The following is a 17,239-nucleotide window of genomic DNA, read 5'->3' as shown; positions in this document are numbered from 1 at the left end:
AAACGTTTCATCCCTACTCATACTTTATTATAACCATATAAATTTGAGAGCATCTTATTTAGCAACTGAATACAAAAAATACTGCAGAAACATTTGCATTTCCATAGTTGTTTTGACTTATAGCCACACATGTGAATCTGCAGGTGGCATTAGGGATCATATAAGGAAGTGAAACTTGTGGTCAGGGATCCTGATTGGACACAAACACATACTTCAAAGCCACTTGGTGCTTGTCCATCCTGGTTGGGCAACGGCCCCGAGTTTCCCAGGAAACCGAACATACGGTCGACCATGTCGGAGTGATCGACAGGCTGCTCCTTCTCCCTCTCCATCTGCTCCAGCAGCTCCTTCTTCCTCCTCGCCTCCTCCTTCTCCTCGCGCTCCCTCTCCTCCTGCTGCTGGGCCAGTTGGACGAGCCGCTCCTGGTGATTCCTCTCGGCCTCCGCCTTTGCCCGCCGCGCCGTCATCTGGTTCCGCAGCTGCTCCTCCTCGGCCAGACGCTGGCCCTCGGCTTCCAGGCGATGCTGCAGCTGTGCGGGGGGGTGAGAGGACACAGAGGGACGGAGGCAGGTAGGACGTTGAACAGATTAGTGTTTTACTGATTCGGCTTTTTCTGTTTGTGTAAAACTGGATTAGAGGAACTCAGGGGACATATTACAGGCGTAGAGACATTATTCTAAGAATGACATCACTAGACACCATTTATCAAAGAATATAAAACTATTGTTTACATCTGAACTCAGTCAAAAATACTTTTACCATTTACAGTAACTGCTAAAAAGCCGAATAAACCTAAACTTCTACACATGAAAAACATTGTAGAGTTTCATTTGTGTTGTCATGAACATGTCACACAAATGTACACACAACAGTGATCACATGTAACAGCAGCCGACTCTGATCGAGCTGCTTCACCCACTTAGCTTCTTCACTGTCGGTCACTGGAACAGCTGAGACCTGCTGCGCAGCCTTATTTGATTTTTCTCCAAAATCTCTCGTCAATTTTACAACAAACAGATTAAACGATAATTTGCAAAAACAGATAATTTATTCAACATTGTCTTTCATAACAGGATGAGTGAAGGCAATGTGCAACAATGGCATTTTCTTTTTCAAACTAAAAACAAACATTAAAAAAAGCTCACAAACATTTTCATAATTCATCAAAATAAAAGAAATTAATCAAAAGGTTTTTTACGCCGACATATTTTAGGACCGGATTATATGAAGTTCCAAAATCTTCATTATCAAATAAATAAATGAATGAACATTAATAGATTTTAAATATATAATAAAACAATAATAATCAAAACTTTGCCCTTTACTCATAAAGTAACAAAAAGTCAAAATTTTAAATAAAGCTCAAAATAAGGTTTGATTGGCGTCATTAGGGACTTTACTTTTGCATTTTTGGCAAAATATTAAAAAACATATTGAAATATTAGATGTGTTTATTTGACTTTGATTTCAGCACTTTTTACTCTAGGTATCCTGCCAAAAAAAATTTGTTTTTGTGTTTGTTCTGGACTCAATCTTTATACAATTCGTATTTCATAATGGCACACTTTTATTTTCTATATCAACTCCTGAACTCTTATGATCCCGACAGGGAGGAACAGAACCCTGGCTCTGTCCGAGGGTAACAACATTTACAATTTGGCATATTTAAGTTATTCAAAATCTCCTCCAGTATCTAACCGTGGCATCACATGATCAAATGTCATAAGGCTTCACAGTTATGTAACAAAACGTCACTTCAGCACCAGAATCCTCGTCTGTGTGGCACGTCAACAACAACATGATATAAGTAGCAGTAGTAAATGTAGTAGCTCTTTACCTCTGCCCTCAGCCTCTGGCAGAAGCGTCTGGCTATCATGCCCCTGGTGTAGGCCTGGATGGTCAACACGGCACGCAGGCGCCGCCAAAATGTCCGCCGGATCAGGAAACCACGGGAACGGGCTTGGATGAGAGTAACGCGAAGGCGAGTGATCTGGTAGCTTCTTAAGAACTTCCTCGACCTGTAGACGGCCTGAAGGCGCAGGAAGCCCGACTGCATCTGGGAAGTTAGAGAATGAAACAGATCGTAAAGTTTCCACGTGGAGAAATACAGGATAAGATGTGGAGCTCTAACTACACCTGTTAGATCACAAGGACACAAACTAAGATTTTTATCTGAGTAAAGGCTCATTTAGGATTAATATTAAATTCATATATATGAATGAAGCCTTTTGTTCGCACTTAACCTCAAGACACGAGGCAGAAAATTCAATAATGGTGGAACTTTTTGAGGAGAGACTTTGAGATTATAATATTATTAAGGTTGGGCACAGGGACGAACAGTTTCTGCAGAACATCTGGATGGTAGCAGAGGAAAAAGTTGCTCCTTTGATCTCTTATCCTCATAAAACACTTTGTAACCCAAGTCTTGAAAGGTGCTAATTCGTATAAATGAGCCTTAACTGTGTATAAACAACTTTTGCTTTTGCACAGTAAAGCTCTACAGGCCACCTTTCGAATAAAACTACACACTGACTGTTGAGGACTCACAATTTGGTAATTCTTTCTGCACCGATATCCCCTCCAGACCTTTTGGATAAAAGTCACCGCGCTCCTCAGTCGGAGGAAGTTGTTCCTGTAGAATAATAACACATAATACACTGTGAGCTGAATCCTTCCTTTTGGAAATGAACACGGAAGTTTACTCCCAAAAATACAAAGTGTACTTCCAGTGAGAGTGTGAGTGAATAAAGGGAAAGTACAGGTAGAGTATAGAAAGATCCTGACCTCTCTTTCAGTCCTCGCACAGACTTCTGGATGAGGATGACCTTGTCCGTAATGGCCTTGTCTCGCTCCACCTCCAGCTGCATGTCGTGGTGATCCTGAGAAACAAAAAAAAACACAAGCAGGCGGTTGGACATGAAGATGTAAAGGAAAATAAATCTATTTTTTAATGCCAGTATGAATGATGCACAACCTTCAGGAAAATCTTGGTCTTTCCAATTTGCCAGTCGTCATGTTTCCCCAGTCGAGCCAGAACTATCTGCTGAGAGGTCCCTCGCAGATCCGCCTGTGAGGAGGAAGAAACACAAGAAAGTGATGATTGTTACGAATGAAAATGAAATGTAAACAGACAGAGCTTAGATTTTCAGTGCTTTCAAAATAAAAGTCCCCTTTCCCATTTGTGAAATACAAACAATAACACAGTCAGTGGTTGTGTTGTTGACCTGAACATGAGCAGGTTTGACTCCAGGCATCAAGACCCGGTAACGGTCCACAAACTCCGCGAAGCTGTATCTGATGGGGTAACCGGCTCGGCGAATCCGGATGGTCTCCATCATACCGGAGTATCGCAGCTGACGGATGCAGAGCTCTCTGTCGAACAACTGAGGAAACACAACAGAAGAAATCAGTTTTACAGACTTACATGTGGTAAAGATTGTAGTATTTCTAACACACACACACAGACACAGACACAGACACAGACACAGACACAGACACAGACACAGACACACACACACACACACACTGCTCACTCACCATCGGTTTCTTGAGCTCGTTGGGTTTTATACAACGAACGAAGAACGGCTGACACACGCTGAGCGTCCTCATCAGCATCTCCAGGGAACGTTTGAACTGACTGCTCAGAGTGGGAGAGCGCTTCCTCGTCTCGAACCACACACACACACACACACACACACACACACACACACACACACACACACACACACACACACACACACACACACACACACACACACACACACACACACACACACACACATAATTCAACCTCATTAGTTACAGGACACATCGGGTGTAAATGAATATTCATGATGCTAAAAATGTTTAACCCCTTAAAGACTTTACATTCAACTGGTTATTTTATTTACTATTATAATTATTCTCTGATCACGTTTGTTCAAATTCAAGTTGTGTCGCTTATATATATTATATGTGTATAGATACAGAACCAAAAACCTGAGCTTTTTCTCAACCCACTGACTTAGAGCTGCAAGTAATTATCAATCATCTACTAATTATTTTGTCAATTAACCAATTAATCATTAGTCAATATGAAATGTTTGAAACGTTCGGAGTAGTGTGGAGGAGGTGGAGACGCATCGTCCATCTTTATGTGCAGTCTGTGGTAAACACTGGTACACGATGCATACACAACGTGCAAACACATGAACACAGCTACACACAACCAGACAATGGAAACAATGAAACAACACAAAATCTCTGACACGTCTCTTCACAGTCACCAAACAGAGAGAGACAGGACTTCCTGTTTCAAAGGCCCCGAACTTCTCAGAGAAGCTTTGTTCACTTTACGAACACCGGACTTTGCCTTTTTTATATTTCCACTGAGTAAGAAAAGACTGAGAAGTGTGTGTCAGAGAGTTTGCACATTCACGTTCATTCATTTTATCCTTTTGGTTTCTGCTACAACAAAGTTCACACCTGTGGAACAAAGGGAGGAGCTTAAAGGGGCAGAGGGCGACGCCCCACACCCTGAACATCTGGGTTCAGTTAAAACAAACACACACAGGGTTTGAGTGAGCACGTGTTGCCGAAGGCCGATGATTACCTTGGGAGTGGGGGTGCTGGGCTGCTGATAGCCACACAGAAACTGATGTCAGAGGAAAAGACGAGAGGACACGGAGAGACAGCAGAGTGAGAGGAGCGCTGTGACATTAGTAAAAGACAAACACTGCGAGGGGGGGAAAAAGCTGCAGGAGGCAAAAGTCACCGAGGACACGTGAAGACGGCGACGCCTTCAAAGTCATGACAAACGTGGACAAAGGAGGTTAAAAAATATTAGTCCATCATTACAGGATTTTAACGTGCGGTAAAATCAGGTGGTGTCACAGTCATGTTAGTTCTCACCATGGCCACGTCCGCCTGGAAGATTTGCTTGATGAACTTGTTCTTGGACGAGTGGACGAGCTGGATGATGTCGGTGTGGAGGCTGTCTCGGTTCTTCTCCAGGAATCCTGGAGGAGGGAAATGATTCAGAGAGAAGCAACAGGTAGTTCAACGCCTGCAGCTTGAGTCATTTTGGCCCAAACTCAAGACAAAATTAAATACTGTTCCAAAAAGTAAGTAAGTAAGTAAGTCTTTTTATTTATAGTTATTTATAATAAAGTTTATGGTTAAACTGTCAAATAACAAACCTCACTTACAGTTCTTTGACAGGACCACATCTTCGGAATCATTGATCATTTTCTTTCCAAATATATAACATTATTTGAATATAGAACATTGCAGAACACGTAGTGCTGATTAATGTGAGAAATTTGTTCTCAGTCGATCAGATAATTGTTTGTTTTTATGGATGAACAGCCTCAAAACAAGATAAATATATTCAATTTACAACCATAGATATAAATTATAATTATCTATTAAAGCTGCTGAAACAAATTAATTAAATTGAACTGATTAATTTTCATTTGATTAACTAATCTATTAAATAACTAATCTAAACTCTGTGCAAGAGACAGAATATTTAATTTCTGGAGGACAAAATTTCACAGAAACAAAAATAAGTCAGAAGACCTCATCACGTTGAGAACAAATAAATCAACGTGCACTCTCGACAACAATGAGTCAAAAACCATTAAATCCTACGCACCTCTGGTCTCGTAATGCACCACACCGGCAAAGTGCTGGATACCGAACTGGGTTTCGTAGGTGTTCTTAGGAGGGATGTAGTTGGAGTTGAGCTTGTGCTGCGAGTTGAGCTTGTAGAGCATCGTAGCATCAGTTCCCTGACAAAGGAAACCAGAGGAACCAGGAATCAATTATAAAGCAACGCAAAATAAACTTATCTATGAACATTTCTACTCAGAAACATGTTTCTAAAACCACATCACAGCTTTCACACGACTCCTCCTGGTTTCGTACCTTAGGAAACTTGCTCTCCTCGTCGATGAGGGAGATGATGTTCATGGGCTTGTGTGCGATCATGTCCAGGGCGTCCTGGTTGTCGGTGAACTCGATGTGCTGCCAGCTGATGTCCTCCAGGTTGTACTCCTCCTGCTCCAGTTTGAACACGTGACGAACGAAGAACTGCTGCAGGTTCTCGTTGGCGAAGTTGATGCAGAGCTGCTCGAAGCTACAACGGAAAATCAGAGGGAGCAGAAAGGTATTTTAATATTAGATGAATAGATAAGCATTAAAAATACACTTAACGTTACTTCTGATCAAACCACAAAGTGTAAAAGACCTGTTGACGATGAAGTTCTCGAAGCCAAAGATGTCCAGCAGCCCGATGGATCTGCGCACGATGTTGCTCTCGCAGGACGGCGGCCTGTAGATGGCGGCATTGATCTTATCCACGATCCAGACAAACAGTCGGCCGTAGATCCCCTGACACGAGAAACTCAGAGTCAATACAAAACTTGAATTCTTTTATTCTTTTAAAAGCTTTCATCTCAGTGTGAATTTTAATTAATTTTATCCTATTGTGGTTTAAATCCTTTTGTCAAACACTTTAACTTTTATATTGATTAACTCAGGTAATTGATTTTTGTTGCTTTAATTTAGCTTCTACTTTTCAATATATATATTTTTCATTGTATTATAACGTGTATATCTTGTATATTTAATCATATATGTGTATAGTATATTAACTTATTTATGTATTTCAGCTTTAACCACACCCAAAACTGATGTGAAATATCTTCATCACTACAACCAGGTTAAAAAGTTCAAGTTCTGAAGGTTTGTAAAATTAGATAAATGGAGTTTACTGACAAAATCTGAGGTATTTGGTTGTTGCAGATGAGAGATTTTTAGTTTTTGAATCTAAATCACTTAAAATAACATGTTCTTCTCTGAACTGTGTTGTTTATTTATGGTTAGTGACTAAATAATTGTGTTAGAGATCAAACCTTAACAAAGGCGTCTCTGACATCCAGGCCTTGTCCCACGCTGAGAGGCGTCGCCACGCTTTCCCCTCGAGTGATCAGGGTTCGTGTGGTTAAACAAACCATCACGTCCTTAGGCTCCACCTACAATAACCAACAACCATTAGAGAAACCAGCAAGTGAGTCTGTCATTCATGAGACCAACACGTGCACTTACACAAACACACACACACACACACACACCTACCTCCATGAGTGAAGCAGCAGTAACCAGGTCAGGAGATCTCACGACCACACAGGCGTCCAGGTTGTCGTATGTTCGAGCTGAGAGACACGAGTAAGATCTTAATTTTCCACACCTCTGAACAGTTTACAGTCCAGAACCAACTACAGGTTTTTAACGATGACAACAGAGTGGGACGTACCCTCGAATCGCAGGTTTCCCATGTGCAGGATGGCAGCGAGCAGCTTGGAGATCTCCCAGTTCTCCGTCTCGGTGAACATGAGGACCTTCATGGCCGACAGGATGCTGGAGTAATCTCTCAGGTCGTCGCGACCGTCACACTGTGTGCAGTTCCCCTGCAAGATTAAATACGCCGAGAGCCTCGGGTTATCTTTGTCATTATCAAGTCTTCTTTGCAAAGTGAAGAGAAGCCGCTTCGTGCTGCTCTTTAATGGAAATGTGGAAAGTTCAACATTTACCAAATCAGCCAGTTCTCATCCCCGACACATTTTCTCTTACAGAACTAGGACATTATTTAAAAAACAGAACAAAGCATGAATCAGAGTATTAGTAGAACTGAAACTATCATTCTATCATCTTTTGTTGCTTATTAATGGAAAAATATATCCAACTGGGTTTCAGCCTCTCAAATGTCTTATTCTTCTGCTCTTCTTATTTGTCTAAAGCTATTTAACTAAAACGTTTGTTAACTGCTGGTCAGACAACACAAGAAATTATGATCAGCCTTTTCTTTCTTTTTGTAAAGTTTACGGATAAAACCAAATTATTAAAATTAATTAGTTGTAGCCCGATGCCTTTGTGTGACTTGTTTTTGAGTGTGAGATGGTCTCATCGCTGCACCGTCCCTATTGCCCACAGGAGGCAGTAGTGAGACCACTCCAGCTCCGCACACCAGAGTAATGTAAAGACACCGCTGCACTCAAAAGCTCCTTCAATTAGATTCATTGACATCTAACAACGTTTGTTTAGTTAAAACCGTAACTGAACAAATAGTCATTCTAAATTTTCCTCAGATCAGTGTGAAGAAACAGTCGAGTATCATCAGCGAACAGAAACAGAAACGTGGATGAAATGCACCCAAACCTTCGGCCACATCTGTAAATCAGTCACCACACAGACAGTTTGGTGTGAACGGTCCCTCACGGAGCCGCGGACTCACCATGGTGAGGTAGGAGTAATCTGTGGCGAGGCCCAGACCCAGTTTGGCTTTCATCTCCGGAGGCATCCCCTTCAACACGCAGTAGAAGATGTGGTAGTTCCTCTCATCTGGAGCCTGGAGGAGAAACGAGAAGATTTAAAGTAAAAACTGGAGCTACGTGATCATCTCATCATTTTGTTATTGTTATTCATGTTGTTTCTGATCTTACCTGGCGACACACTCGGGACTTCTCCAGCAGGTACTGCTCGATCTTGGCTCCTTCGATGGCGCCGCGCTTGTTGAAGTGGATGTCGACGTATTTCCCGAAGCGACTGGAGTTGTCGTTACGAATCGTCTTCGCGTTTCCGAAGGCTGAAAAGGAAACATAAATCCAGAGTGAGGTGATAGGAGGATAGAAAGCACAGGGACACAGGCCGACGTATCTTGATAATATGATATTCGAATCTTCACAGTTCTTGTGCAGAGGGATAATAACAAAAATGATTAGATTTGTCATCATCAAATTCTTTTTTAACTTTGAGAAAAGGGACATTTGAACATCTCCAAATCTTCTGCTGATGAAGATCATTGAATATGATCAAAAGCTCAAGAACAGATTGTTTTCTCGGAGGCTCCAAGGTCACAAATTAACCTTGAACCCCAGATTTTGAGCCAACATGGACGACAGGTCAGTCAAGAGTTGTTTAAAGATTGTTTTCGACTTTTACTCTTCCAGCATTTCCCTCCACTTTATGAAAAACAGAAACCAGAGTGGGAGACGATATTTGATGCAGTATTTCAAAACAACAACATCGGCAGCTGTGTGACCTTCGAGGATGGGCGTGGCCTCCAGGACCTGCTGCTCGATCCAGGAGTGCTGACCGCTGATGGCAGCGAGAAACTGCAGAATCAGCTTTGTGCTTTCTGTCTTCCCAGCGCCGGACTCACCGCTGTCACACACACACACACACACACACACACACACACACACACACACACACACACACACACACACACACACACACACACACACACACACACACACACACACACACACACACAACACAAATACACACAGCCTTAAATACACACATTCAATATACAGGACTTCCTGGTTGAATAAAGGTTAAAATAAAAAAATGTCTTGGTGTTAAATCCTCAACACAGATCCCAGTGCTGATAGATTCATTGGACTGGTTTGTGCCCACTCACCTGATGATGCAGCACTGGTCCTTGTTGTTCCGCTGCATGTTGAAGTAGCAGTTGTCGGCTATGGCGAATATGTGCGGCGGCAACTCGCCGATCTTCTTGTTGGTGTAGAGGCGGATTTGGTCGGGGGTGTAGATGGGAAGCAGCTGGTACGGATTCACTGCCACCAGGATGGAGCCTGTGTACGTCTGCAAGGACCAACAGAGACAAAACCACAGGACATTTCATGACTTTGTCTTTTACAGAATAGCTTTATAACTATATTATCCAATTCAGTCTTATTGTCGACTGTAGATTTGACTTCACTGTATTTGCTTCTGAATCTCGAGCGTTTCTACTGTTAAGCAACTACAGCTTATTATGTTATTTTGTGATTCAGTTGCACTGTAGATCGGATTTCACAGAGCCCGTCAGATCAATCACATGAACTTCTTTACAGATAATTTACACATTAGAAAAATAATTAATAATGTGGTATATGTTCACATTAGAAGCTGAGTTACTGAGTAAATAAGAAAGGATTCAAATTAGTCGTTAGTAAAGCAAGAATAGATTTCTCTGCAAATTGAAAGTGAGGTGCAGCAATGGAGGAAATAGATTTTTTACTTTTGTTAAACTCAAGATAAAGACTTATTATCTTATTATCTTGTGATATCAGCAGCTCTTACCATCCACAGTTACAGCAGTGACATATTATGACATTTTTAAAAGCGTGTTAAGAGAAAGCAGCATCGCAAAAAGAGTTTTAGCACATTTTCTGTCACAAATGTTTTCTATTTTGACTTTTTACTCACCCGTCCACCACAATTTGTCTAAATGTAGAGAGACGACAAAACAACCAAACACAATTATAGGACTAACTATAACAACACACACACACACACACTAAACCACTACAGGAGATGTTCCCTCTGAACTCTTCAACGTCCACAGTAAACATGTTTACAAGCCTCGTGTGCTGTTGCATGTGTCACAGAGGAGGAGATAACAAGCTAGAGAATAATCACACGTGAGAAGTTGAGTTTCTCAATCTGCCTTCTGATCACCATGATAATTACCATTTCATTTCCTTTTGATCCACAAATCATCCAACACTGAAACTCATAACTATGAGATAAGGCCTCTGATATTCTCTCGTTAGTGATGTAAACAGCTTAACCTGAATAAGAACTTAACTTGGCTCCAGTTGATGGTCTCTGCAATTTCAATGTAGAGACGAATGAAGAAGCTGGAAAGTCACTGAAAACTCTGCACCTGCTACAAACATCTGTGTCACATCTGTGCGGTTACATCGGTCGTAAACAAGAGGTACTAACGTAGATGACCCGCTCGTTGTAGCGGATGAGCAGGTTGCGGAGGATGCCGGCTTCGTTCAGGTCGCCCAGGCGGATCATGTCCTCCACCCCGTGGATGGAGGTCGGGTGCATGGGCTTGATGTTGGTGGCATTCTGAGGAGAGATCCAGTGTTCCTGTACGAGCGGGGGGGAAGACGGAGAGAATCAGAGGGACCACGATAATGGTGTCCATGCACACAGGTCACATCTGGTTCCTGCTCTGCTGTGGACGTACCTTGGCTTCATCATCCAGAACCTGGATCTGTCCGGAGTCGCAGAGTTTGACCACGGCTCCCACCGGCACGTCAAACTCTCGACCCGTCTTGAGGTCCAACCACACATAGTCGCCCTGGATGGTAAAACACGTCTCCGGTTAAATATGGATCATTTCACCCAGAATTCACATTTAAAATGATTAGCACTCAGTTTAATCAGATCATAAATGATCATTGTGAAGAAAAGAGGAACTTTGAAAACTTTGAAATTTGATTATAAACCTGTTTTATTATAATAAAAAATCCTGCCAATTTGACCTCTTAACGTGGCTGAAATGTGGTGATAGGATTTGCATGGATAGGTATAATTAATACATTTTCTATCAAGTATTCTAAACCATTATCCCCGATTGAATAAAAGCTTTAATCACAGTTGAACTTTTCTCACAAGAATAACACTTGTTTGTTTAATCCTCCGTCACTCGTTTCTTATTTTACTTACTTTCTTTTGTTCCCGTGATTACGGGTTTTAAATAAAAACCTTACATCACTCACCTGAAGTTGCTTTACTCACTTTTTAGCTGCCAACTTTCTGAATGAGGGGATTTAGTCTGAAAACGGTTTAAAGCTGATGTAACCCCCCCCGAGGTTAGAGGTGTGGGAGGTTTCATTTTAGTGGGGTGAATTCTCCTGCTGTATTCTCAAATGGAATCACACAGACACCTCTGGATAGTTTCAGGAGGATGTCTGGAGTTCTGCAGTGAAGCCTGAAGCCTGAAGCAGCGTTAACACCAGTTCTTACTTTTATGTTTGATTTACGTCGTGCCCTCACCTTCAGTAACCTCATAAACAAAAGGTGCATTAGAAACAATGTCAGGACTCGTAGACAATCTGGTGACTTATCCTGCTTCCTGAACACACCTCCAGTTTCCAGGTTGTTTAGATGCTGCACACAACAGCAGCCGCTGATAAATCACAACAGAAAAACACTGCGGCACAAAGCTCAGCGCCCCCCCACCCCCCCTTCCGTCTAGACCGTGACCTTAAAGACGCTATTTTTACTTCCGTTTAACAACATCCAGATGTGTCCCACTGAATGAGATTCATAGCCGAGGCTCTGAGCTGAGACTGAAGCTGTGTGTCTGAGTCGTGCCCTGCAGACTCTGGGGGCATCTCTTCAATCTAGTTATTGAAGAGAAGCTGCTGAGGCCCTGATACGAGGTAACCACGGCCGACTGAGTGAAGAGACCAGCCGGCTTCTGCTGTTTTTAGAGCTCTGGACAATAGATGCATTCTTTCTTATTTGATTGTTTTTGTATATTTTCAAGTTTTCACCCAGTTTACTTCATTGTAAATATTATTACGCAAAAACTCCTGGACGGCGTCACTCAAAAGGGATAACTGAGATAATCTGAATTCCTCTGATTTGGTTGATTGACCCTCCTTTTGCAATGCTCTTGATTTAATTACAATTTATTTGTTATATCAGAGTTTGCTGCTGGAATCTCATTTAGTCATCAAGCTCCATCTTATCTCGCAGTGAAATTATAATTGCTTTCTGCTTATCAAGGTTTTTAAGCTTATAATTTTTCATGTGAACAGTGTCACGTGTACGTGAAGACAGGTTTGCCAAATTAAAGACAGAATAGCGAGGAAAGACTGGAGGAGAAAAAGGACGTGAGTAACCTTCTGCCCTCCTTTGACAGGCAGTACTTAGATGGCCGGGAGCTTAACTCCCAACATGTCCCCATGTATTTGCTCATAGGCATCAGCATGTGTCCAAATTCAGGGTCCTGCATCCTTTGGAGGACTCGGTCTACTCCATTAAAGCAGGTTTGGCCTTCGTAGAACGAGCAGACGAGGGAGGCTGAACCATAATGAGACAGTCTGGTCTGTGCAGGATTTCCTCTTTGAGGCCTGCAACGAATCGAAGGACGCGGCCCCTGATTTAGGTCTGTGCTTGTTTTAAAGTTAGCACAAGCCTATGCTCTATAGCTATAGCTGGGTAAATCTGTGAGTTTCTACTCCAGCTATAAATGCGAATCCTGCTTTTGTTCACTTTTGAGAAAATCAAAACACTGGTTCATGGATGGAGCCCTTTGGACCCAGCGGGACCGACCTGCTGCAGAATGACCATGGTTCAGCTCCGGGTTGGTTCCAGGACATCAGACGTCACAGAGCGCGGCCTCTGCAAAACGAGACAGACACCAGGCGAACTGAGAAAAGAACAAACAACCTCTTGAGAAAACGTCCTCATACTCGACAGGTGTAAAGACGACTTCTTCAAAATCTGACTGGTTGACATTTACTTTGCCACACAGGGTAAAATGGGGGCCTGTTTCCCCCCCCCTAAAGAAAGTGTTCTTGTAACCTCAGACTCCACAGCGCCGGGTCAGAGGAGAGACAATCGGCCATGTGCTTCAGCTGGGAGACCAGAAGAGGGACGAGGGGGGGTAGTGGGGTTAAAGGCTTACTTGGATTCCTGGGGCTAATCCTGTCGCTTTAATATGAGGCATAATTGTTTGACTGCTGAATCATTTTCTCCCCCCACTGAGTTGTCTTTTCTTTGTGGTACTGGACAGACTGAGATATTATTTTTACTGTGAACTGACGATGTAAAGTATAGAAAATACAGTATATATGTAAAATACAGAGCTGTAATGAAATCAGATGAATGAATGAATTAATAAATGATTCAAACTGAAGTGAGTTGATATGAACACAGACAGCTTGTGTCACCATGACGATAACCCACGCCTGGGGGGAGGGGTTAAGTGTATTAATGATCCATTGGTGGTCCAATAAGTAGATTAACATTTAGTTAGTTGTGAATTACTACGTATAAAAAGAATCTGCATCAAGATTTTATACGTAGAAAAATAAATCCACATATTCATGTTGAGCAGGGAGGTGAAGCTTCAAAATAAGAGCATCGGTGCAGGTGTACATCGTTCGGTTCAAGTTCCATCCACATGCAGATAAACATTCATATGTTCAGCTTATCAGAGACAGAGCCTCTTATCCAGAACCACATGGGGCCGATCTGGCAACTGTCCCAAACACAGACCTATAGATCTGAACTACACTTCACTGTGTTTACCCACAACCCACCCTGTTTCACCAATCTACTGGGAAGACCTTTAATCACTCGATCAAACACTTAATCATCCCAACTCTAAAACTGCACATCCACGTTTTATCTTCTGATTTATTTATTTTGGCTTTTTGGGGGTTTATTTAATTAAACATCTTTACATAAAGTTTCAGCATGAATCAGACAACAATGCAATGTAATGTTTGTTTGTTGGAAAAGCAGAGAGCAGAGGTACAGGCCTCTCTGCACTGGAGGATGAATTTCAGGTATTTTAACAAAACACCAATGATGGTGCTGATGGTGTGAAGAGTCAAAATGAACAGCAATGTTTTTATAAATCAACTTGAGATGGACATGAATGTTTTGCACGAGCTTTGAAATGATAAAAATCTTTAAATCTTTACAGCAGCCCATTGGATGTGTGTTGAGGGACGTCAGTGCTGGAACCTGGGTCAGTTCGGAACAGATCAAAACCCTAAATAAAGTTAAACCAGCCTCTAGCTTAGCACATAGACGTTTCTTAAAGCAGTTTCACAGATATAATAATATAATACAATATAAAAGCTAACATTCAGAACAAAGCAATCGAGTGAGATTCTCGATTAAACCTCAGAGTTCAACACCTCCGCTCTGTCGTCACAGCTCGTGAGACCCCAAGTCAACCTGTCTCACAGATTTTCATGTAACGGCCAACAGCAATCTTACTAATGCTGCTAATCTGTGTGTGGGTGTGTGTGTGTGTGTGTGTGTGTGTGTGTGTGTGTGTGTGTGTGTGTGTGTGTGTGTGTGTGTGTGTGTGTGTGTGTGTGTGTGTGTGTGGCCCCATAATGCCGCTCTAACAAGCATGTGTACTGTGTGTGTAGCGGCGGGACTCACATGGCAGGGATTCAGAGGCGCAGACGAACGTGACGCATTCATCGTTGACAAACAGACAAACAGCAGCGGAGCTTAAGAGCCGAGCGTCCATGTCTTCATGAGCTCTGCGGTTTAACATCTGAAAAACACACACAGAAGTTCAGTTATAACATTCACAGTGGTGGAAAGTTTCGTACACTTACAGTAAGTACAGTATTTTTCAGTATTAGTCTTTTTTAGTTCTAATCCATTACATTTCAGTGACAATCGTCCATTTGCCCGATGGCTACAGTCTCTAGTTTCCTCTAAGATTAACACTACATACAAAATATGAGAAGATTTCATATCATTATTATGATCATTGTGTTAAATAAAAACAAACCCTTAATAAATGAGTTGAACTTAGATCCTTTGGGAGGCTGGTTTACTGTTTATCTACAGGGAAACTTTATTATGAAGTTAATGGCATTAAAGAAAAGCTTTTGTTTATAGATAATTAATTTCAAAAGATCCAATTAAAATATAATTATCGGCTACGTCTCATTTATCTAGAAACCAAAAGTGTTTAGTTGCACAGTTGAGAACTGATATTATTCCTCTGGCTATTTCTTCAGATGAAATAAGTTCACAAATGGAAAGTGAGCCTCTTCTTCTTTTGTAGAGTTCAGATATTGACTTTTAATAACTCAATTAAACCCTGAAATATTCTGGTCAGAAAATCTAAACCTGGAATCACTGTTTAATTGTAATGTGTTTTACTTTCTTTTGTTTCAAAACCCTGGAAAATAAGGGATAAATGATTTATTTAGCATTTGTAACGATTTCTTTATTCATTTTAGCTGAAAATTGGTGGAAATATCAGAAACTCTACTGAACGGCTGACGTTTCACTTTTGCAAACAGAGAATTTAAATCTACTGGCAAGTGGTTTAAAGTGGAACCGAGAGAACTTGAAATATTTCTCGTTGAAATCGCTGCTGCTCGTTGGAGAAATGTGTTTTGTACTGAACCGGTTTCTTTGTTTGAAGCTAATTCTTCAGCTGCAGCACCGAGAGGCCCAAACTAAACTGTGTCTCAATACTTTCAGCTTCATTGTACGGTTCAGATTTACTCCTGTGAAACCACTTGAAGGCATTTCCATGTATTTTCATTATGAATGTGAACAATTAATACTTAAAACAGCAGTTTAACCCCTTCTTGAAATCTTAAGGTCCATTTATTTGTCTTTTTATGAAGCTTTAAAATGAAACTAATGTTCAAGAAGCTGCTTTTAAGGTAGTTAATGAGTTTAGAGCTGAAATAACTTTTAAATTGACAGAAAAACACTTTTTAAACGCATATTTCTAAAGCAAAAACGGCGAAATACTTTTGGTTCTCTGCTGAAATCCTATTTTCAGCTTTTCTTTGAAAAAAACCTCTTGCCATTGTTCAGGAAAGATATATCAGATTTATTGTTATTGAAAATCATTACGAGTTGCAGCTGTACTAAAGTTAAGATTCAGTTTTTTGGGTAAAGATGCTTTAAAATGATCTTGTCTGATTTAGTTTCTATGAAGTCTCATCACATTCACATTCATAAATTCCCTTCTAACCACTTTTAAAAGCAGAATTATGTGACTCTCGTGCTGTTTGTCGGAGCCGTTCTTCCTCCGCGCCGAGGTAACTCTCATCACACAGACACTTAAACTGTCGCTTTACCTGACAAGCAACAAATCTCTAATGGAATCTAAACTGGAGGTAAGAACGTTCAGATTTCATGCAGCGCACACATCACACTTACCGGACGGCTACATAACGGCTCCTTTAAGTGCTGGCACAGGACAAAGTGAGCAGTAAGAGGCTTTGGCCTAAAGCTACAGCAGAGCAGCAGCAGCACTGTGGCCTGGCAGCAGGTTAAGCCCTCGGCCTCGACCCAGGTTCACCTGCTCCACTTACCCCTCAATGCATTCTGTGAGGGCCCCTCTTCCTCCTCGCTCGTCCCCTTTGGCCCCTGTGTTGAGTGGGAAGGCGGGAGCCGGCCCCAGAGTTGACAGGACAGTTGATCGAGATGCTGCAGAGGAAGCTGGAGGAGGGATTGAAGTACGTCTCTCTGTGTGGTCCTGCCGCTCCTCCTTTCCTTTGAAAAAAAAAAATCTATTTCCCTCTGCCTTCACCTGTTCTCCTGAGGGTCCCGGGGCCTCCTGTCCCTGGCCGAGCGTTAGCGGCCCCGGTTACAGCTTGATGTCTGGGTCAGTGACGGGACTCTCCAGACTCTCTCGCTGTGTCTCATTCATGGCTGC

The 17,239-nt window shown here is 41.8% G+C and overlaps 1 protein-coding gene across 1 annotated transcript in view; it reads right to left on the bottom strand.

Moving 5' to 3' along the window:
• Positions 1-17,239, bottom strand: part of myo7ab (myosin VIIAb) — a 27,665-nt gene extending 10,426 nt beyond the window's left edge. The window contains exons 1-24 of the mRNA XM_047343642.1: positions 16,896-17,239; positions 14,983-15,100; positions 13,132-13,228; positions 11,033-11,146; positions 10,780-10,932; positions 9,467-9,651; positions 9,083-9,204; positions 8,484-8,626; positions 8,276-8,389; positions 7,298-7,451; positions 7,120-7,196; positions 6,897-7,016; positions 6,230-6,372; positions 5,908-6,118; positions 5,636-5,771; positions 4,891-4,997; positions 4,591-4,633; positions 3,538-3,674; positions 3,225-3,383; positions 2,975-3,067; positions 2,785-2,879; positions 2,548-2,632; positions 1,838-2,056; positions 213-530 (exon numbers count right to left, since the gene is read on the bottom strand). Coding sequence (XP_047199598.1) covers positions 213-530; positions 1,838-2,056; positions 2,548-2,632; positions 2,785-2,879; positions 2,975-3,067; positions 3,225-3,383; positions 3,538-3,674; positions 4,591-4,633; positions 4,891-4,997; positions 5,636-5,771; positions 5,908-6,118; positions 6,230-6,372; positions 6,897-7,016; positions 7,120-7,196; positions 7,298-7,451; positions 8,276-8,389; positions 8,484-8,626; positions 9,083-9,204; positions 9,467-9,651; positions 10,780-10,932; positions 11,033-11,146; positions 13,132-13,149 — 2,946 coding nt within the window. The 5' untranslated portion in view covers positions 13,150-13,228; positions 14,983-15,100; positions 16,896-17,239. The remainder of the gene's footprint in view (positions 1-212; positions 531-1,837; positions 2,057-2,547; positions 2,633-2,784; positions 2,880-2,974; positions 3,068-3,224; positions 3,384-3,537; positions 3,675-4,590; positions 4,634-4,890; positions 4,998-5,635; positions 5,772-5,907; positions 6,119-6,229; positions 6,373-6,896; positions 7,017-7,119; positions 7,197-7,297; positions 7,452-8,275; positions 8,390-8,483; positions 8,627-9,082; positions 9,205-9,466; positions 9,652-10,779; positions 10,933-11,032; positions 11,147-13,131; positions 13,229-14,982; positions 15,101-16,895) is intronic.

This window comes from Hippoglossus stenolepis, chromosome 15 (assembly GCF_022539355.2).
Source record: "Hippoglossus stenolepis isolate QCI-W04-F060 chromosome 15, HSTE1.2, whole genome shotgun sequence".
NCBI classification, from domain to species: domain Eukaryota; kingdom Metazoa; phylum Chordata; class Actinopteri; order Pleuronectiformes; family Pleuronectidae; genus Hippoglossus; species Hippoglossus stenolepis.
This window is presented reverse-complemented; position numbering and strand designations above follow the sequence as displayed.